A 21098-nucleotide genomic window follows, 5' to 3' on the forward strand; every position below is an offset into this window, starting at 1 on the left:
ACGTTCATTGCTCCCCCCACCCCCTTGAATTGAAACAATTCAATTTTGTTCCATCTCTTACCGTTTTTAACCGCCAGTGCCTCCTTTATAATAGACCTCGTAAGCCAGCTTTGAATTGTGAATTGTGGGGTCGCCATTTTGTCGATGTTCACCGATACTTCCGCCGCAGCTTTACGACTCGGCACCGACGTCGTTGTCAGCCAACCACAAACACGCCATATGTGCTGACCCTTCGGGGTAATTGCCCGCGCACCCCAGCCGTGTTCGGCCTACTGTGACGGGTCCGGCCCCCCAGGGTGCGTCCTTTTCCTCGGACTCGATCGTCCAATCACCGGCAGCGCGTATCGCCCTGCCAGCAGAGCCGAGTATCCACGATTGCCATCGTTAACACGAGGCTGTACAGATATTGTCGGTGTCAATCATGTAAAGCTGAAACAGATCGGTAAACCCCGTAAGTTTTATCGTTACCGGGTGATCGGAACCGGGGGGACCGAGGCGGGATCAGTTTATAGATGACACGTGAACAGGGGAAACACGCTCATGTGCATATATGAAAAAAAAGGGCAGTGGGATTACTGGTTTGTAGCCCGGGGATAACCCATAATACAACCACCACGCCCCATCATCCACGCAGTCCCCATCCCTCAACTCCGACCCTGCGCCCGATCAATAAATCAAATGAACAGTCGGCAATAATTTCTAACCAGCCACCACTAAACCTCCGAAAAATTGACTTATCCGATCATTAGCCACTATGGTAGTTTAGTCAATCGATCACTTTATTGTTAAGGAAATGGGCTCCGAGTCCGAGGCCCCACCTGCATATAGACAAAGCCGATTTCTGGAGCCGATGTTTTTTCGGCGGGCGACATTTCTAATGTCGCCAATATTATTGGCTGCACCCCGAAGCAAGGCGACTATAAAAACACTCACTGATCCCCGGCCCCTAAAAATTTTCCCTCAAGGTATTCTCCCCCAATGCTCTCTGCCAGAACCGCCGCTAGAGCTCCCAAGGCTGTGAGAACTTTGGCCACCTCCGGGTTGACCAGAGACTCGCAAGTCAACCAAAACTTGTTGGAATCCCACTCGTTCATCAACTACGCCAAGAACCTTGAGAACGTCAAGATCGTCAAGGAACGCTTGGGCCGCCCCTTGACCTACGCGGAAAAGTTGTTGTACGGTCACTTGGACAAGCCCCACGAACAAGAGATCGTCAGAGGCCAATCGTACTTGAAGTTGAGACCCGACAGAGTCGCCTGCCAGGATGCCACCGCCCAGATGGCCATCTTGCAATTCATGTCCGCCGGCATGCCCCAAGTGGCCACCCCCTCCACTGTCCACTGTGACCACTTGATCCAAGCCCAAGTTGGTTCGAAGAAGGACTTGGCCAGAGCCATCGACTTGAACAAGGAAGTGTTCGACTTCTTGGCCTCGGCCTGTGCCAAGTACAACCTTGGTTTCTGGAAGCCTGGTTCGGGTATCATCCACCAGATCGTGTTGGAAAACTACGCCTTCCCCGGTGCCCTTATGATCGGTACCGACTCCCACACCCCCAACGCCGGTGGTTTGGGTCAATTGGCCATCGGTGTTGGTGGTGCCGACGCCGTCGACGTCATGGCTAACTTGCCCTGGGAATTGAAGGCCCCCAAGATCATGGGTGTCAAGTTGACCGGTAAGATGTCGGGCTGGACCTCGCCCAAGGACATTATCCTTAAGCTTGCTGGCATCACTACCGTCAAGGGTGGTACCGGTTACATTGTCGAATACTTCGGTGAAGGTGTCAACACCTTCTCGTGCACTGGTATGGGTACCATCTGTAACATGGGTGCCGAAATCGGCGCCACCACCTCGGTGTTCCCTTACAACGCCGCCATGGCCGAATACTTGGAAGCCACCGGCAGAACCCAAGTCGCCGAATTCGCCAACTTGTACAAGAACGACTACTTGGTCGCCGACGAAGGTGCCGAATACGACGAAGTCATCGAAATCGACTTGAACACCTTGGAACCCCACGTCAACGGTCCTTTCACCCCTGACTTGGCCACCCCCATCTCCAAGATGAGAGAAACCGCCGAAGCCAACGGCTGGCCCTTGGACGTCAGAGTGGGTTTGATTGGTTCGTGCACCAACTCGTCGTACGAAGACATGTCGAGAGCCGCCTCCATCATCAAGGACGCCGCCGCCCACGGTGTCAAGGCCAAGACCCTTTACACCATCTCTCCTGGTTCCGAACAAATCAGAGCCACCATCGAAAGAGACGGTCAATTGAAGACCTTCGAAGACTTTGGCGGTGTCGTCATGGCCAACGCCTGTGGTCCTTGTATCGGTCAATGGGACAGACAAGACATCAAGAAGGGTGAAAAGAACACCATCGTGTCGTCGTTCAACAGAAACTTCACCGCGAGAAACGACGGTAACCCCGCCACCCACGCCTTTGTCGCCTCCCCCGAAATGGTCACCGCCTACGCCATCTCCGGTGACCTCGGTTTCAACCCCATCACCGACACCTTGACCGGTGCCGACGGTAAGGAATTCAAGCTTGCCCCCCCCACTGGTGACGGTTTGCCCAAGAACGGCTACGACCGTGGTGAAAACACTTACCAAGCTCCTCCTCAAGACAGATCGTCGGTGGAAGTTGTCATCTCGCCCACCTCGGACAGATTGCAAAAGTTGAAGCCTTTCAAGCCCTGGGACGGTACCAACCCCGAACGCATGCCCATCTTGATCAAGGCCGTGGGCAAGACCACCACTGACCACATCTCGATGGCCGGTCCCTGGTTGAAGTACAGAGGTCACTTGGAAAACATCTCGAACAACTACATGATTGGTGCCACCAACGCCCAAAACGGTGAAGCCAACAACGTGCAAAACCACTACACCCACAAGTGGGACACTGTCCCCGCCACCGCCGCCGAATACAGAGACGCCGGCAAGAAGTGGGTCGTCATTGGTGACGAAAACTTTGGTGAAGGTTCGTCGAGAGAACACGCCGCTCTTGAACCTAGATTCTTGGGTGGTTACGCCATCATCACCAAGTCGTTCGCTCGTATCCACGAAACCAACTTGAAGAAGCAAGGTTTGTTGCCCTTGAACTTCAAGAACGCCGCCGACTACGACAAGATCGAACCCCAAGACGAAGTCGACTTGGTCGACGTCACCGAATTGGCCCCCGGCAGATCGGTCACCATGAGAGTCCACCCCGCTAACGGTGGTGCCGCCTTCGACGTTGAATTGACCCACACTTTCAACCAAGAACAAATCGAATGGTTCAAGGCTGGTTCGGCTTTGAACAAGATGGCTGAAAAGCAATAAGTGTGCGGCCAGTGCATTTGTATTTAGTAATGAACGAATGAAAAAAAAAAAAAGACTGTAGCCTAATGTAACGTTCAAACATTGTTTCTCAAATACTGCTTTAAACGGGTTGTTTTCTCGTAAATTAATTGTTTGCTTGTGCGCTCGTGTTCTTGCATTGAACTCCATACTGGAAATATCTGCAAGCGGATGTTTATGTTTCGAAATGTGAAACACCCACCACCGTCATCCGACTTAAACCCCGCCCTAGGCAACAAAGTTGATAGTAGTTCAGACTTATACGGTTAATGGCTTGGTGGAAGAAACTCGTCAGTAAGTTGAAAAAGTGTAAGCGGACCCGGACTCAGGCTCGAGTGGCTGCAAAGGAAATTCCGCCAGACCCGCAGGACGGGTGTGAGTCGGGCTCCACGCTTATGAGACTGCTGGTGATCTCCTGTGCTGATACTCCCGGATTGTGGGAAATGACCCGTATCATGTGGAGTCGGGTGGCGGTCACATACGGGGTGCCGCTTCTGGAAGTACGCCAGAGTCTTGGGTACGATATCGAGTACGTGACCAAAGGCAAAGCATTTCCTCTAGAGAATGTTGATGACGTTAAACTATTCATCGAATGGTTTTGCTGCTATTTTAAGTACCAACTAAAACAACTTAAACGAACAGGCGACCATTATTGGCAGCAATTGCAACAGGAAGACGGGCGCTATCGCCAGTACCCGGGCCTAGATGGCACTACGGTGGAAGTGTGTGGCTCTGAGTGCCGTTACGACGCCATCAGGTTTGATTGGAAGTCGTATTCGGCGCTTTGGGTGGCCGAGTGCTGGACCACTTGCAAATCACTTATGCCATTATTTATCATGCTGAGACTACCGCTGTCGGAGACAATAAGACTAGCGGTCCAGCAGGCTCTGACTCCAGAGGCTCGAGAGATTGGTAAAATGTGGTTTGAAGCGTTCGAGCTCCATGGCCAGGACCGGTTTTGTGTGCTCGTCGATGTGTGGCACTTACTCGCCAGTATCATTGAGGACGGCGACCACTTGACTCAACAGGTGTTTACTCCTATCTTAGACCAATTGTACCCTGCTCTCGATGTGCTATCTCTTAAAACTGAGTTCCAACACCAACACCGGCTTTTAAGCAATGAACTCAGGCAAATCGAGACTCGTCGCGGCCAGTTGCTCCAACTACTCGACGAACACCAACGCCGCACCCGCAACCCTACATAAACCAAAATTAACTAGATATCATACTGTTCACTCAGTGCTAATCTATGCCCACGTTTCTCTGCCTTTGCTTTCGTGACCTCCTAAGAAAGTGTCGCGCTACCGGTTGGGCGCGGCCAATCACTGGCTCAGAATTTTTCATCAGTCGAAAAAAGCGATTCCTTTCCAAACCTTAGCACCATGGCTTCGATTACCTCGATTGTTAAGACCGCCGACTTCATCTTGTCGAGACCCACCCTCTCGAAGGTCGTGGTCCCCTTGGCCAAGACCTTCTCCGCCTACTCGGGCTACCGTGAAATGGGCTTGAAGTACGTACCATACCCCTTTATCCATGATTACCATTTATTGGCCAAACACCAATACTAACTGAATAGGTTTGACGACATCATCATTGAAGAAACCCCCATCATGCAAACTGCCCTCAAGAGACTCCCTGCCGAAGAAAAGTACGCCAGAGTCTACAGACAAATCACTGCCCACCAATTGGCGCTTTCCCACGAATTGTTGCCCGCCGCCAAGGCCGTCCAACCCAACCAGGACAACCACTACTTGATCCCTTACATTTTGGAAGCGGAAAAGGAAGCCTTCGAAAAGGCCGAATTGGACAACATTCAGGTTTAAGCATTTATATAGATATAGTAATTTATCGCGAAGAGGTAAAGTGTAGGGGGGCATGCCATTCTTGAAGGAAAAGTTATTCATACATAGCATGTCGAAGTAGCTGTTCAACTGATTGAACTTCTTTCCGTTTGAGTTTGGCATGCTTGAGTCAATCTTGTTGAAGTTTAAGTGATGCTCTCATTTCTTAGGACCAGCTTACAATCAAAAATTCTATAGAGTGAATGAGCTGCTTCAATTCCTATAGATTGATAAGCTGTTTTGAAACAAGCTCTGCTTAGTTCACATATTTACAGAGTGAATTGAAACAATAGCTGATGGTAGTTATTTCATTTCTCTCTCTAAGGAATATAGCCATTCAAGTGCCACCGATTGAAGATTGTCTGAACCAAACACTGCTCTTCAGTAATCCCCCCTTTATCTATCTATTAGTCTATTACTATTTACAGTCTCATCCCCACGCGGTACTTTCTCAACTGTTCCAATGCCAAAAACGTCACGATGGTATGGGGTCCCAACCGGATAAACGACGGCAACCACCCTCTAAACATAAAGCTGACACCCTCTTGCCGCACTGCATTCGTCAAAATGTGGACGGCGGAGTCTTTGGACCCTTTAGCATTCATGATCCGCGTCTTCACCACATCCGCCGGCGAACATACGGTGGTGGCCACGAGCCCGGCAAGCAACGAGGCACTAAAGTGGGTGCTCTTCTTCGCCGGGTCCATCTTCAATTTCACCAAAAGGTCTTTGGCCAAATCGTAAGTGACCACTTGCGATGCCGTCATAAGTACCCCACGGGTCAAATTGGGGCCGAGCCCTCGGAACAACGACGCCACGCCTTCCAGCTTGGTAATACGATAAAAACCATCGAAAACATTACGGTAATTTCGCCGTTGGTCGGCGGGGAGCAGCCGGTCGTTCTGCATGCGGATATTGACCACGTCCAGCGGATTGCCCACGAGCCCCCCCAACGCCCCCGCCGTCATCAGCATCGGCAAGAGCACTATGGTCGTCGGCTGGGCATGAGCATAGGCAATGTATTCATCTTTAAGCCACTCGTATACCCCGAATCTGGTGGTACTATAAGTCGCTTGTCTTAATAACGACGCCGAGAGCCCCAGGTAAATTTTAAAAAAACCTTCGTCACGTATGATGTGCCACACCATCAGCACCAACCCTTGACCCGGTTTGGCGGCGGTTTGAAGCCGTACTTTGGCGAGATCGAGCGGATGGGTACACACACACGCGATCATACTGGCGGCCCCGCCGTACCAGAATCTGGCGGTTAGTAGCTGGAAATATCAATTAACAACGTTGCTATTTGCAAATCAAAGGAATACTTACGGGTACGGCTGCTGTTTGGTCATCGTGGCAGTGGTGGGATGGGGTTGTGCTCGCACCACGGGCTTGTCGTCATAAAGCATTTTTCGCGGCCCGGTACAGGCGCTGCTGGCACTGCGGTCGATCGGAAATGACTCAGTCATGGTGGTGGATGCGGGAGAGCCAATCGATAACGGCGGCAGCGGCATGCCTCAGTAATATATGTCGAGCTTAGTTTTTATCTGTTGGGGCGTGGGGAGGCTATGAGCGCTAGCGTTGCCCCACCGGTGGATTACGGGAGGTTACCCCTCCTTCGCCGTGCCGCACGACCCTCACTGAGAGATGAGCAGCTACTAGCAATTGTCTCCGGATTATATTAGCCCACCCGCTCCTCGTGACTACTTTTTAAGCCTACTATAGAGCCAATGCTAGGCGTGCTTGTGATATGGGGGCTCGGCTGGCTGGGTGAACGGAAAGCCTCTCTGGACGAGCGGAAGCGATGCCAGTAGGCATGCGCTCGCCGTACAGCGTACATATACTCCGAAGTGACACCTCCCGCTATCGCTCGGATAATCTCGGAGGGTCTCCCACTAAACGATGAGGGGGCGCCCAAAATAAAATATACCGGTGTAAACACGTTTCTGCGCTTGGTAACGCTGAGTAAGCGCAAAGCAAGGAAATCTCGGTCTCCGGAACGTGGGCCTCTCAGCCGTGTGCCGAAATTGAATCAGAAGTTGGGGTGCTTGCACCATGGGGTGCTTGACCATGGGGTGCTTGCGGCCGCATTATCTATTCATTGATTCCAACTCTATGCAAATAATAGTCGAGACCATTGCAATTGTAAACGTCAAACCACCACCTTTGGTAATTCTCATTTTTTTGCAATTGCGCAATCATCATGGTAGCTGTAGCTCCTATGCACCAGCCGAATTGTAGGTCTTATCAATTGCATAACTAAGACCAATTTGAAAATTTATGGTATTAAAAATGCTATTTAGGGGGTTCAACCGGTACTGAGTTCGTTTGTTGTACCGTTGAGGCTACGTCATCATGTTCGAGTTCTTCGATCTCTTCCTCAAGTTCCATTTGCACTTCATCGTCCTTCGGCACCTTCTTGTTCGTAGTGAACACACTGGCAATTAAAGCCACTATCAGCATCGCCAACGAGAAGTAAAACACATTATGAAGGGCATCAATAAAGATAAGCTTCACCAGTTGTCGAAGGGGCTCGGGCAACAGGTTCATCGCTGTCGGCGACAGCAAGATCAGCTTCCCTGGGTATCGCAGTAACGTCTGGTATTCGGGACTAGACGGATCAAAGGTGCGGACAAAGCTATTGTAGGAACTGAGCCCCGTATTTTGGAAGATGAGCTGGGAGATATTGATGGCTAATGCACCCATAAATGTTTTCACAAACGACAAGAACGTCGTCACCTGGATCACCAGCCCCTCCACGTTATTGGGAGCCAGGATCTGAGCGGATATGAGCGACAGTTGGAACTGGAGCCCAATACTGATCCCTGCGGGGATTAAAAGACCAATCAATTGTCCAATGTCTTTCTTGGGTCCGAGAAGCAATAAAATCCCACAACCGATGGGACCACAGATCAGCGAAAACATCATCGTGATTTTAATCCGACGAATATTACGAAGGAACATCCCGTTAGCCATCAGCAGTACCACCACCGAAATCACTAATGGCAACAAGTAGAGCCCCGTTTGCCAAGGGGAGGCGTCGTAAATCATTTGGAAGTAAATCGCCAAAAAGGTGACGAGGGCCATGAAAAACCCAAAGTTAAACGCCGCCAGCAACGCCGCTGCCAATACCGGTACGATCGTCAAGTTCTCAACAATGATAAGTGGGTGTTTCAGCCACACAAAGTTCCACACGGCGAATACAATGCCCATTACCCCACCGATGACAAAGCAACAAATGACGGCTGCCAGCCGCCAGGGGAACGCGACGCCACCAAATGAAATGGCAAGCAAGAGCAACACTGTCGACACCGTCAAGAAGAATGTACCAATGAAATCTATACGCCCAAGTTTCACTTTGAGCGACCCGGTAGGAGGTGGAGGCCGAAACAGGACAACGAGCACCGCCAACGCGGCTCCGCCAATGGGCAAGTTGATGTAGAAACACCATCTCCACGACACGTTATTGGCAAATGCCCCCCCGATAAATGGACCAAGCACCAGGGCAATCGTAAATGTGACCCCAATAAGAATAAATGAAAGCGGGCGGCGCGATATCGGGACCAGCTCGGTCAAGATGATGGTCACCGACGTCTGGATGGTACCCGCACCCACACCTTGGATCACCCGAGCGCCAATCAACATGTCCATGTTCTTAGCTAACGCAGCCACAAGAGACCCCACTTCAAAGATGACGATGCCTCCAACTAAAGTCCATTTGCGACCAAAAGCCAATGAGAGCTTCCCATACAGAGGAATCAAACACGCCATTGGAAGAAGGAAAGCCAGCGTCAACCATATTACTTTGTCGTACTCGTGAAACACTTGCCCCACTTCACCCAAAATAGTGGAGACAATAGTTTGGTCGAGAGCCAGTAGAAACAACAGCAACACACACAGAACGAACGTCAATATAAGCCGGGGCCCATGGAGATACTGGTCGACGGCGCGGGTGCCATCACCAGCGTCAGATTCAAAGTATTTCTTGGGAGCATCCAGCTTCTCATCGTCCTTACATGAGTGCAGAGAGTGCAGTGGTTTCAATAGCAGCAGCTGGTACTCTTCCAGTGACAGAAGCTTAGGCTCGCTGGTGTGTTCGGTTTCCAGTACCATGCCCATGAAGTATTATGCAAATGTCAGCCTCCGCAGAGTATGAGTTAATTACTGACTTGTAGAATTTGATGGGTACCGCCAGTCAGGTTTTGTAATAATGCAACAGTAGTATGGAATGCAAAAATGTAAAGACAGCTGCTTGAATGATTTTCTGCAAACAAGCCTGCTGTTTTTTAAGGTTTATGGGAACGTTGCTCTTCAGCTGGCAACCCAGCCGCACGATGCTTAAATTGCCACAAGTGCGAGTGGGGGATTTTCTGGGGAATCACATAGTAAAATTTCGGATTGTATTTGATTATTAGAAAAATGGTCAAAATGGAATCTTCACAAACACTGTAAAAACCATTGCATAGACATTCACGTGATGTCGCTTAGGTACCACAAAATCGATCAAGATCGACATGAATGTCGAAGGTGCGTAACGAACTATAGCAAGTCCTGAGTGGAAATTGATGTCATCCGTTTATAGTGCCAAATCATTCGTCCAAATTATACATCTTAATTACAATTTAACCCAATTCAACCTTGATAAAACCAAGTTAACGTCTGACTTTGTGTGTAACACGTGACTTAGGGTACTCCGGAGTTGAGTGCAGCGTTTAAGACGAGTGGCGATATGAGTATCAATAACGTCGTATTTACGGAAGGAGCCGGTTTTCCGTTTCAGCTCGCCCAGGATGAAAAAGTGTTATACACGTCTCCCACAACACGACAACCATTAGCCATCAAGTCCAAGGCCGCTTTCGGAAAGACTAACATTCAGTGTGACGACGGAAGAGTGTACGTCACAAATAAGAGGTTTGTCTATGTCACTGATACTCAAGGTGACATCAATGCCTTTTCTATTGACTTGAATCTTGCGGGCTTGCTTCAGTTTAGTCATGAGATTAAACTGCCGTGGTTTGGAGCTAATTATTGGCAGTTCCTTTTCTTTAGTGCCAAGGAACCAGCGATTGCTAGCGATGGGTTTGCTAAGGAGATGTGGTATGAAGGAACACTCCAATTCAATAACGGAGGCTTATTTGAGTTCATTGAGGCGTTGAATAAGGTCATCACTGATATCCATCAAAACCGCGATATTGATGACGAGCTTCCTCGCTACTCGGCGTGAAGTATTCCTATAAAGCTACTGGCTAGCTTTGATTAGACATTAAATGGTATGGGTATTATGGTTATATGGATTGTATACGTGATTTCATCAGTAAAGGGGATAAAAGCCAATCTCACTTCAAAAAGTAAGAGTTGGGGCTAAAAAGAAGGTCCTACCCGGATTCGAACCGGGGTTGTTCGGATCAAAACCGAAAGTGATAACCACTACACTATAGAACCAGGACGGGATTCTGAGAAGCTAGGTTTATGGAGTCAGGCTGGCGATGAGTACATTTTCCGCGATTTTCGCTTTCACTTCAACGTTGTCTAATACATAATACGCTGTTATCAATTATATATTGCTTCGTAAAACCCTAAACGTCTATTTGTGCAAAATGATGCCCCCATTTAGTGTGATAGACCATGCTATCCCTGTGTTGTCGATACGCTTAAAACGCGTCAGCCATCGTCACTTCACCTTCACCTTCACCCGTCAATCTCGGCTTCCCCGCCAATAACTCACGACGGATTTCTGGACCCATCCCGGGGTGGAACCGTTGACGGACAGTTTCCAATAAGAAATCGCGCTGGTCGTCGGTGATATCGTTCTTGTACCGTTGGGCAAACGCCAAGAAGGCCTTGTGCCACACCACCGGCAACTCTATCTCTTCAGACTGCTGTGATTGCACACCGTCAATTTGCATTTCTTGGCTCTGAGCAGCATTACGGAATCTCATGAAGTAAAACACCAACTCATCGACAGTCTGGTAGGGCAAAGCGTACTTCTTCTCGATGAGCACACGGATGAATACGGTGGTGGCGGGGCGGAAAGGTCTCTTGGTAAGCTGAGCCAACGCCACCGACGAGTGGAGCACGGGCACCGACACCTTAGACAACACCGAGGCGGCGATGGTGGCTTCTCTGGTGGTGGCGTAGCCGTCAACTAACGGAAGAAGGAACCCTTTAAAGAATGCAGCCGGCTTATACAACAGCTTTTTGAGGGCACGGTAGATGTGGTAGTTAAGCGAGTGGTCGTCCAGCTCCTCGATCTCGCGCCGGAACCGGTGGAGCAACACTTGTTCAACAAACTTCTGAGCTTCGTTTGCCAGCAAATTGGACACAAAGAGCTTCGTCGCCTCGTAGACGGCGTGGACGGTCCAGTTGTCAGGATTAGTCACGTACAACACGTCCTCCCAGTTGCGCAACGACGGCATCACTTTGAAAAGCTTAGGGAGCTTACCGTGCGAGTACAGCAGCAATATGAGCCCGATCTTTTCGTAGGCGGCAATCACCTTAGGCGGTAATCTCACCCCGTCTTGACGAGGCACCCCTTCAGTCTCAGCCTTCTTCGCCGCCTCAGTCTCCGCAATCTTGGCCAAAATCTTATCGGCAAGGTTAATCAGGCCGTTTTGGTTACCGAAGTATTTGTCAAACATCGCAGTATCGGCCTCATCGACCTCTACTTCTTCATCCACTTCAAACTCAGAGTACTCTTCTTCATCTTCTTCCTCGCTCTCTTCAACTTCCGGGTTGAACTTTTCCGAGAACGTCAACGGCTTGCCGTTTTCTTCTTCTTCGATTTCGTCCTGTTGCTGCTTGGCTAAGTCGAGAATCTTCGCCAGGGTTTTGGCGTCGAGGAAGTCATCCTGTTGTTGCTGGCGGTGCTTGTTCTTCTTTTGCGCTGCCTGGTCGCGGAAAGTACCCCCGGCAGAAGAGATATCTGCGTGTAACGGGTTGTGACGTTGCAGCTGGCCCTCACGAACCGTGATCTTCCCCATGGTGATTTAGCGTGATGGACAGGTGCTCATCGCAGACAAGATGCGACTAGCGACGCGATGTCGCTGACTAAGCCACGGCGTGTGGAGTTAGTCAGCGCGCACACCATTTGACAGTGGTTGCAAAATTAAGGAATATTCATTTATTGATCGACAATACCAAATAAAGAAAAAAAACTAAATATGCCCTTCACTTCTTGTTGAAATTTTCGAGGGTGTCGAGGTGCTTGAGCTGTTCGCAGAGGGCGGTGTAGGCACGACGGTTTTGTTCCATTTCCCGAACAATCGTCCCCATTTCCTGGAGGTACCATTCGTGAGCATCACCCGACTCCATCATCAGGTTCAACTGGTGGAGGCGTTGCTTGTCCACTTGGAGGCGGTTCTTGTTCTGGACAAGACGCTCACTGGTTTCGTGAAGCACGCGGAGAGTCTCAGCGAGACGTTCGATGCGGTCGGGGTCGGACTTGGGCTTGGGAGAGTCGGGCACGGACTTGGGGGTTTCAGACATGGACGATGGTTGGTGATATCTCGGAGGGGTTTTTGCTGACTATTAAATATTTGGGTTTTCGCTTCAGGTTGCTAGGGGTGAGTGAAACTATAGTCTACGGTGAGTAAGTTGAACGTCTGTAGTAATTATAGAGAAATGGTCATATCGACTCATTTTAATAATTTTATGAATGTACAATGAATTGCTCTCACACCACAACCATCGAGAACTCCTCCTTGCGAAGATTCTTGAAGAGCTTTTTGCTCTGGCCTCTAGACAGGCGCCGGAATACGTGTTTGTATGCATCGGCCACTTTACCGAAAAGCTTGGCCTCGCCGAAGAGCATTAAGCCAAAGTTTACCGCTGCCATCACAAGGAGAAGCCAGTAGAAACCGCGAGATAAATTTGTGAGCTGCATGAGGTCTCCGGTCTTCGAGTTGCCGTCAACCGCGAAAAGGGCAATTGAGATCAACGTCGACACCACCAAATTGATAAGGTAAGGGGTATTCTTGGAAATCGGTTCCCGATAAGGTGGGCCCACTGAGAGCACCACCGACATGAGGATATACTGGAAGTTCGAGAATAAAAATAACACGGTGTTATCACTCAGCTTGACCTCATCGTCACCACCCGGCACTGGCTCCACATACCACGGTTCTTTTTTAACCTGAAGCCACAACCCAATTTGGAATAATGCTAATACAAAAATCTGACAGAGCAAGGGGATCAAAATCTTCGGACTTACCAAGTTCGCCGTGGGTCTCTTGGTCACGAGCTTGTGATACGGCTTGCACCACAGCATGAAGATGGCTAACGGAAGGATGAGGAACAAGTCAATGTACAAGAACTGGAAGTCGCCAAGGTTGGTACCCAGCTTGTATAAGATAGACACAGTGATGAACTGGATCGCCAGATACAACAGCATGTACTTGAAGCACAGGAACAGAGTGACTAAACTCAGTCTACCTTCACGAATAACTTCGATGACACAGGAAATGTCGAATTGGCGCGAAGTGAAAGGTGCTGCCACTGAGGCTTCAGCTTCCGATAACGAGATACCAACGTCAGCCGCCTTCAACGCCCCGCAATCATTTGCACCATCACCACAGAAACCCACGGTGTAGTCAAGCTTTTGTAATTGCTCGACAAGTTCGTGTTTTTCATCAGGCAGCATTCTCGCAAATATATCACAGTTCATAAGCACGTACTGAGTAACATTGACGTTATTGAGCTCAGTCAAAATGTAGCGGAACACATCACCAGTAATCGCAAGTTTCACTAAAGTATGACGGATATCAGTTTCCACCGGCTTGAATGTGACTGGATCAAGTTTGCTTTCGGGGTTATCGACATTGACCCACCCAAGTCTACCACCTTGTTCATTCTCTTCCCATTCAGGGATGAACACGCTGGCATCGGGGTCAATAAGCGACAGTTCTCTACCCACCAGAATCGCCGTCAACACATTGTCACCAGTGCACATTACGGTGCGGATAGCTGCTTCATTGAGTTTGCGAAGAGTGGGCTTCGTTTGAGGCTTCAACTTGTTCTCAAACACAATAAACCCAGCGAACGTTAAATCACTTTCAACCTCTTCCCGTTGCAAGAACTGTGACTTGGAAACATCTTTGTAAGCCAAAGCAATCACTCTGAACCCAGTGTGAGTATAGCGGTGAAGAAGCTCTTCGAATTGAGTTGGGATCAGTTCAGAATTACAGATTTCCACAATCACTTCGGGTGCCCCTTTGACAAGAGCAAGCTCCTGGTCGTGGTTTCCTTTGATGATAACCAGCATCCGGCGAAGTTGCGACACAAACTCAAACTCACGCAACACGGTAAAGCTATTCTCACCCTTCTTGACAACGATGTGTCCTCTCAGATCTTCAGTGAATTCCCAGTTAGTGTAATCGAACATCTTGACGTCCAAAGGATCACCAACAATTTCATCGTCAATCATTCTGAGTGAGTGGCACAGCGCCATCGCAGCCATCACGTAGATCCCGTGGTTAGTAGCATGAGACTCCAAGTGACGGTAGTTAATGTCATCAACAATATCTTGACCACTCTTCAACATATCTCCAAATACGATTTCCTTGCGGCCTAAAGCATTGTTGGAAATATGAACGCCCAACACGTCGAGCCCGTCTTCAGTAAGAGTACCCGTCTTGTCAAATGCTACAAGTTCAAGTTTCCCAGCGACGTTGACTCGAGTGGGGGCAATGCAAAAGATCCCACGCTGCTTAAGTCTCAGCACAGCAAATGTAGTACCAATTGTGAGAGTGGCGGGTAAAGCGGGAGGGACAACAATGGTGATGATGTCGAGCGCCCGCAAGAGCATGAGTTTGCGGGACAAGCCCAACTTGATGAAGTTGTAAGTGGAATAGGAGAACCCGATGAGAGCAATGATGGCCATGAACCCGATGTATTTGAACGAGTCTTGGTAAAACTTGAATCCCAGGGGTTTAGGGAAAAGCATCAGTCTCACCAACAGACCCTTGGTGGTGTTGAATCCAGTGGCCACACACATCGCCACCACCGGTTCATCATTGGTAGTCTTCATCTTGAGCAAACGAGTGCCGTTGTATAAGTACAGCTTGGAGAGCAACGGGGTTTTGAAGTTTTCCGGCAAAAGCTCCACTGTGTCCTGAGTGGCTTGGGACTTAGTGACAGGCACCAGCTCACCCGTAAGCATGGCCTCATTCACCACACACTCACCGTTGATCAAAAGAGCGTCGCATGGGACTACTGACAATGAAGGGTCAACTTCGAATACATCACCAGGCACCAACTCAGTGGACGGCACCTGTTTCCAGAACTCATTACGCCACACCCGAACTTCACAGCAGAAGCGACTCATCTCCTGAAGTCTAGCAAGGGTTCTCTTGGTCTCAATAAGTGAGTTGATGATCAGAGCTCCCAGAATGACGAAGATGCACAGAGCGTAGTAGTAGTAGTTATCAGCAAGCCACAACAAGACCAGGAACACTTGAAACACGTAGAACGGATGGAGCACTTCATCAACAAGCAATTGACGAGTCAGCTTTGTCTCAATAGCAATTTGATTGAGGCCGAAAACTTCAAGCCGTTGGTCGTGCAACAGTTGCAGTACACCATCGCGACATCCGGATACTGAAAGCCACTTAGGATCATACCAGTTGGAGTTAGTACGGAAGATATCTTCAACGGGTGAGTAGAAGAACTTGATGTATCTGTATGTGAAGCTGTGAACAATGGGAACCACGGGATTCGGGTCACGCTTGGCACCAATCTCCTCCATCTCCACTTCATCGTTAGGGTTAAGAGCTTCGTTATCTGAGATAAAACTCAGGAGACGTTCGCCATACTTTTGTTGGTCAACGTCCACGATCTGAAGTTCACCAAACTCATTTTCAATCACACACCAATCAGCGACACCAAGGGCCAGGGGGTTACCAAGAAGGTTGATGCGATAGCGAGGGAACCACCGGAGAATCAAGTAAGCCATGCCAAGCGTGCACATACAGAGAAGGTAGTAGATGACTTGCTTCCACCAACACGAAGTGTACCCAGCTATCCCCAATACCAAATCTTCTTCGGCTAAATAGAACCGCTGGTACACAAGTTTTGCTGGGTAGTGTTGCTGAAATTCCGCCTCAGCCTCAGTCTCATCTTCTTCAACATCGGAGCCCAGTTTAGAACTGGTGGGCAGACTGCGGCGGCGTCGCCGTTCAAAACTCTCTAACGATCCGTAGCCACTCAGACCATCGTCGCCTGAAAGCCGTTCACGGTCGACATCAGTATCGTATTTGTCCACTGAGTAGTCCCAGTCGGTATTAAAGTCAACGGGCACTTCCAGGTCTTCTAAAGTGGAACCACCGACGGCATTTTCAATCTGATCTTTGGAAAAGAATCGGAAATTGTCATGGTCATCGTGGTCTTGCAGAGTCCCCAGTATCAGAGGGAGCAAAGGATTGTCTTCACTGACCACCGAGTCTTGCCGCAGTCTCCACCGACCAAAGCCGTGAGGATAGTGCAACAGCGAAATCGACAGGGGAATCACCTCCAGCGCCGCCCCGGCGTACATCTCTGTCTGGTTATCGTCGGCTAACGCCAGAGTCAGTGAGTCTATCAGGGAAAACGAGCCATGGCGGGAACGAGAACGGTGCACCAGGGGACTTCGTGTGTGGACCAGCGAACGTCTGGTATGGATCAGAGCCTTCAGAGTCAGCTCTCGACGGGACAGACGGGTCATTTAGGCGTCAACAGGTAATGGATATAAATAGCGCTAATAAGGGGAATGCCACGAGATTAAAGCGAGTAATCACACCTGTTGAAAAGAGACCAAATGACGTTGATGGACGGTATCACCTGTTTGGTCAGTCAATACTGCTCAAGAGCACAACGAAGGAATAAATGTATAAACGGCTAAGACGTCGTCCTATGATTGCGACCACTGCCGAGCGCGCGTCACCGCTTCAGCAGCACCGCCAATGCCGTGAAAATTATGGAAACTCACATTAAAGTAGTGTAGAGAAACAATAAATTGATACGATCTACGTCTAGTGATAATAATGGTTTTGTAAGTCTCACACAGAAGTTCATTCTTTAGTTGATCCGCGTGAATCGAAGTACAATTATTAAAACCAAACGGTTTAGGCTTAAGACTACCTTAAGTAATTACTGTCGATTATACACCTTAATGAAGTACAATCTACTCATATTTCTTGCTTCTCTTTCTTAATCTTTTTGTAAGATGTCCTGGCAATAATATAGCCACCATGGGTGCCAGTTCGTGCGCGCATCGCATGAGTCTAAGGTCGTTCAATCTGGCCATAGCGCCATTCACTGCTGCCAAGCCGCGAGGCCTACCCCTGATCATATCACCAGAGAAATGCCAGGTGCTCATTGATCGGTTGGATCTACAATCGAAGTACCCCAAGGGGAAAACAGACGTGGTGGAAGTGTTCTCCTCCAACCCGTTATTGGGGTCAATGATCAACATGGAGATCCAGCCCCGCCGCCATTACTTAGTGGAACACGCTCGCAACCAGCTCAAGACATGGAAGCAGATGGTGGACACACTCAACAAAACTACGGGCAACCAGGAGCACTACCAGATATACCACGCCGACGCCTACCAGTGGCCTACGTATACCAATTTGCTTGAAAACGAGATCAAACCGCAAATGCAAGACCGCTCCCGTCCTCACGATGAGCTCCTTCTTCTAGCCAACCTTTCGCTGCCAACGTTTGGTGAACTGCTTTGGGCCCAGTGGCTTCAGTGTGGCATCTACCGCAACTGGCTCCATCGCTACGGCAGAGTGCGGATGCTTCTCCTTGTACCTGAATTGTCAGCTCAGAAATTCACCAGTTACCCCTATAGTCTTCGCCGTAACCGGACCACCGTCAAGTTCGAGATGTACGCCTCGTTGAAATTGCATGCTATTACTGGTAACCCGAAAAAGATGACCAGTTTTCTGTACCCGGGTGAAGGCTATGACCCTCGCAGAATCCTTGATGACCAACCCATCATTCTTGAACCGGCGGATGTGTCTCTGCCTAAAGCTCAATTGGCCGTGATCGAAATGATCCCTCACGACGTCGACCCTCACTTGGACCATGAACTCTACTCGCATATCCTCCAGCAGTTCTTCTCAAGTCGTGACCAACAGCTTGTTGATATTCTTCCTCGAGTGGCTCCTGGTGCTGAAGACTTGGCTCCCCAGTTGGGGGAGTTGGCCTACCTTACTGCTCGCGATCTTTCGTTGGAGCAATGGCAAAACGTGTTTGGCGTGTTTGACCTGTGGCCATTTAAACCCTCAGATCTCGACTTTTTGGATTTGGAAATCTCCGATCGCCGTACATAGCATTAGCATACGAATACCACGTCAAAAAGAAAATGCCAGAAAGTCAAAACGTCGATTTGAAGAAAGTAGAATGCAAAAAGAATGGACGAGTTGGGAATCGAACCCAAGACCTTTCGCATGCTAAGCGAACGCTCTACCAACTGAGCTACACGCCCGATTTTCACAAAAATGCGTTAAGGCTAACCAAGTCATAGATTAGATGCGTAAAAACGCGCTTTTTTGGCGGTAAAACTTCAATGAGCTCATTTTGGATATACATTCGTAATTCTTGATAGTATATTGACTTTATGTTTGTTTCCGATGCCTCAAATTGACACTCTCGTGTCGATTTATTTTGGGGTAACTTGAGGCCCCTCGACCCCGCCACAACGAGCTAAGCCACCAAATATTTCACCCAAATTTAATTACCTCGCCACTTCCGCTCCGTTTCCGTGCCTGGCACTCGGAGTTGGCGGTGCTTTCGATTGTCTCCGCTCCGCGACCTTCGGAGTTTTCTATTGTGTGCCATGCATTCCACAAACCCCGCCAGCTATTTGTACCACAAAACCCCTCACGATTGCTCGGAGGCGTCACCAACTCCGATGTCGTGTACGCCACGGTCCCAGCGGTGTCTGTCACTATAACGTTGCTTTTCTGCGTGTCCGAAGGGCTGTTTCCCCCCGGCCCCGCTACCAAAGTGGACGCCAGATCCCGCCAGATCGTGTGGCCGGTACCCGGGCCGGAGGCGAACAACTTTTGTTAAGCGACCCTAGCGATATTCACGGCGGTTGGGGCGTAGCTGGCAGTTAAACACCGCGATGGTCAGCGGTGGCGGGAGTTGCCATGCACTGTGGTGCAGACACTTTCCCGCGTGTACCCCACAAATTTTTTTAGAGGCACACCACAAAGGGGGAGGTATTGTTCCGTTTTCGTTCTATGCATTAATATTTCTATAAAGTTACCAACATTCGTAGCCGCCGTCGACGACAAGGTTGTGCCCCGTGGTGTACAGGGAGGCGGTGTCGCTGCACAAGTAGAGGATCAGCCCGACAAACTCCTTGGGCTCGGCCATGCGGTGCATGGGGATCTTCAGTTCCCACGCCTCCTTCATTTCCGCGTGCAGCCCGATCACGTTCTTGGTCAACGGGGTCAAGATGTACCCCGGCAGCAACGTGTTGACGCGGATGTTGTACTTGGCCCACTCGCACGCCAACGAGCGCGCAAGGTGGATCACGCCAGCTTTCAGCATGTTGTACATGCATTGGGGCTGGGGGTCGTTGACGATAGTCCCCAGCATCGACCCGATCAAGATGATCAGCCCCAGCTCCTTCGCAGCGATCAAGGGGCGGGCAAACGCCTGCGACACGTAGAAGGCGCCCAACCCGTTCACCTTCATGATGTTTTCGGCGTTGGCAGCGGGGTAGTCTTCAGCGACAAAATTCTCGCAGTAGCCGGCAGTGTTGATCAAAATCAGCGCGTTCTTCTTGTGGTGGGTGTTGATCTGAGCAAAAGTCTCGTCGACGTGGCCGGCGTCGCCAATGTTGCAGCTCCACGCCAGCACTTCAGGCACGGGCGCGTCGCTACGGCCTTTGAGTTCTTCGGTGGCCCACTGGGCGACGTCCTTGGCCGCCTGCTTGGTGCGCTCCAAGTTCATGTCGACCAAAGCGACCTCGGCCCCTTGGGCGACGAGGGCTCTCAGGATCACCAGGGCGAGCCCGCCCAGGCCGCCGGTGAGAATCGCAAGCTTGCCATCCAAGCGGAAGTTGGGAACAACGTTGTCGTACAGGTAGTCAGTCATGGTGGCAATACTCTAGGAATCTACTCGGCGGGGCCCGGACACTATTTATAAACAACGACGTCTCGCTGCCTCGTGAATAACAAAAGAAACACCATGGCCCCGCCCCGCCCAAATCGAGGGTGCATGACGGGCAGTGCTTCAGTGCAGGTAACCGTTACTGCACCCAGACACATTGTCGACTGGGGGGGGCGCCCGCCTGGAGAGTCGCTGGAGAGAATTTCGGGTCGCTCGGCGCGATTTTCGTCGAGACCTCGCGGGGAGGGGAGGCAACGGTGGTGGCGCGGTGGCGGGTGGGATAGACAGCAATTGGCCCCCCTTGGCGGTGGCCGACGGAGCGGGGACCGGTTCCCGTTTGTCGGAAGCGGCCATGGTACGTGGTCATCGCTATGCCCGGGGGCAACCAGCAGCTTAGGTAAGCGAAGACGGGAAAAAAAAAAATGCCACCGTGACGTGCAATGACACTGACCCACAGCGAGCTCCGGGCCGACATATAGGGCCGACATATAGGGCTCGCGACCCCGATCCGCACCCACGTTGGCGGCAAAAATGTGACACCCTGGGACCGGTTACGAGGGTCACGGGAGCGGACGTGTCAAAATAGTGGGGTAAATGCTGGGTACCGCCACCACGTCACCGCCCTTACTTTAGTTAGTAGTTAACAATCAAATTTACTTGCAATACTGGTAACAGGAGCTCCCTCAGGGGTACGTAAAGGCGAGCGCCGCGTTTGGGGGACAACGCCCCGTCCCCCCCAGGCAGCGATGTCGCCAACGGTGGCCGATCATTGGGCAGCGCCGTTCTGTGGCCTCGGTAATGCTACAGATATATGTATGTTTCATCAAA

The 21098-nt window shown here is 50.2% G+C and overlaps 11 protein-coding genes across 11 annotated transcripts; 5 read left to right on the forward strand and 6 right to left on the reverse strand. All coding sequences in view use genetic code 12, as the record gives it.

Annotated features, from left to right (window-relative positions):
- Nucleotides 1–978: 978 nt before the first annotated feature.
- Nucleotides 979–3312, forward strand: ACO1 (aconitate hydratase; the record flags this gene model as incomplete). Its single annotated transcript, XM_034155321.1, has 1 exon — nucleotides 979–3312. One exon carries the CDS (start codon nucleotides 979–981, stop codon nucleotides 3310–3312), a length of 2334 nt encoding a protein of 777 aa, XP_034012499.1.
- A 287-nt stretch (nucleotides 3313–3599) lies between these two features.
- Nucleotides 3600–4535, forward strand: DIURU_002648 (uncharacterized protein; the record flags this gene model as incomplete). The annotated part of the gene is made up of 1 exon (XM_034155322.1): nucleotides 3600–4535. The coding sequence occupies one exon, from the start codon at nucleotides 3600–3602 to the stop codon at nucleotides 4533–4535; it is 936 nt and encodes a 311-aa protein (XP_034012500.1).
- A 177-nt stretch (nucleotides 4536–4712) lies between these two features.
- QCR7 (ubiquinol--cytochrome-c reductase subunit 7) lies at nucleotides 4713–5153 on the forward strand (the record flags this gene model as incomplete). The annotated part of the gene is made up of 2 exons (XM_034155323.1): nucleotides 4713–4840; nucleotides 4907–5153. 2 exons carry the CDS (start codon nucleotides 4713–4715, stop codon nucleotides 5151–5153), a joined length of 375 nt encoding a protein of 124 aa, XP_034012501.1.
- A 440-nt stretch (nucleotides 5154–5593) lies between these two features.
- On the reverse strand, nucleotides 5594–6406 carry DIURU_002650 (uncharacterized protein; the record flags this gene model as incomplete). The annotated part of the gene is made up of 1 exon (XM_034155325.1): nucleotides 5594–6406. One exon carries the CDS (start codon nucleotides 6404–6406, stop codon nucleotides 5594–5596), a length of 813 nt encoding a protein of 270 aa, XP_034012502.1.
- A 1057-nt stretch (nucleotides 6407–7463) lies between these two features.
- DIURU_002651 (MDR family MFS transporter) lies at nucleotides 7464–9287 on the reverse strand (the record flags this gene model as incomplete). The annotated part of the gene is made up of 1 exon (XM_034155326.1): nucleotides 7464–9287. The coding sequence occupies one exon, from the start codon at nucleotides 9285–9287 to the stop codon at nucleotides 7464–7466; it is 1824 nt and encodes a 607-aa protein (XP_034012503.1).
- A 610-nt stretch (nucleotides 9288–9897) lies between these two features.
- On the forward strand, nucleotides 9898–10392 carry DIURU_002652 (uncharacterized protein; the record flags this gene model as incomplete). The annotated part of the gene is made up of 1 exon (XM_034155327.1): nucleotides 9898–10392. The coding sequence occupies one exon, from the start codon at nucleotides 9898–9900 to the stop codon at nucleotides 10390–10392; it is 495 nt and encodes a 164-aa protein (XP_034012504.1).
- A 427-nt stretch (nucleotides 10393–10819) lies between these two features.
- On the reverse strand, nucleotides 10820–12148 carry ENP1 (snoRNA-binding rRNA-processing protein; the record flags this gene model as incomplete). The annotated part of the gene is made up of 1 exon (XM_034155328.1): nucleotides 10820–12148. One exon carries the CDS (start codon nucleotides 12146–12148, stop codon nucleotides 10820–10822), a length of 1329 nt encoding a protein of 442 aa, XP_034012505.1.
- A 187-nt stretch (nucleotides 12149–12335) lies between these two features.
- DIURU_002654 (uncharacterized protein) lies at nucleotides 12336–12653 on the reverse strand (the record flags this gene model as incomplete). The annotated part of the gene is made up of 1 exon (XM_034155329.1): nucleotides 12336–12653. One exon carries the CDS (start codon nucleotides 12651–12653, stop codon nucleotides 12336–12338), a length of 318 nt encoding a protein of 105 aa, XP_034012506.1.
- A 187-nt stretch (nucleotides 12654–12840) lies between these two features.
- Nucleotides 12841–16863, reverse strand: DIURU_002655 (putative acid anhydride hydrolase; the record flags this gene model as incomplete). Its single annotated transcript, XM_034155330.1, has 1 exon — nucleotides 12841–16863. The coding sequence occupies one exon, from the start codon at nucleotides 16861–16863 to the stop codon at nucleotides 12841–12843; it is 4023 nt and encodes a 1340-aa protein (XP_034012507.1).
- Nucleotides 16864–17389: 526 nt separating this feature from the next.
- Nucleotides 17390–18478, forward strand: DIURU_002656 (RNA polymerase specificity factor; the record flags this gene model as incomplete). Its single annotated transcript, XM_034155331.1, has 1 exon — nucleotides 17390–18478. The coding sequence occupies one exon, from the start codon at nucleotides 17390–17392 to the stop codon at nucleotides 18476–18478; it is 1089 nt and encodes a 362-aa protein (XP_034012508.1).
- A 937-nt stretch (nucleotides 18479–19415) lies between these two features.
- ARD (Ardp) lies at nucleotides 19416–20255 on the reverse strand (the record flags this gene model as incomplete). Its single annotated transcript, XM_034155332.1, has 1 exon — nucleotides 19416–20255. One exon carries the CDS (start codon nucleotides 20253–20255, stop codon nucleotides 19416–19418), a length of 840 nt encoding a protein of 279 aa, XP_034012509.1.
- Between the last annotated feature and the right edge of the window lie 843 nt (nucleotides 20256–21098).

This window comes from Diutina rugosa (genome assembly GCF_008704595.1).
Source record: "Diutina rugosa strain CBS 613 chromosome Unknown scaffold12_size278768, whole genome shotgun sequence".
Lineage (NCBI taxonomy): Eukaryota > Fungi > Ascomycota > Pichiomycetes > Serinales > Debaryomycetaceae > Diutina > Diutina rugosa.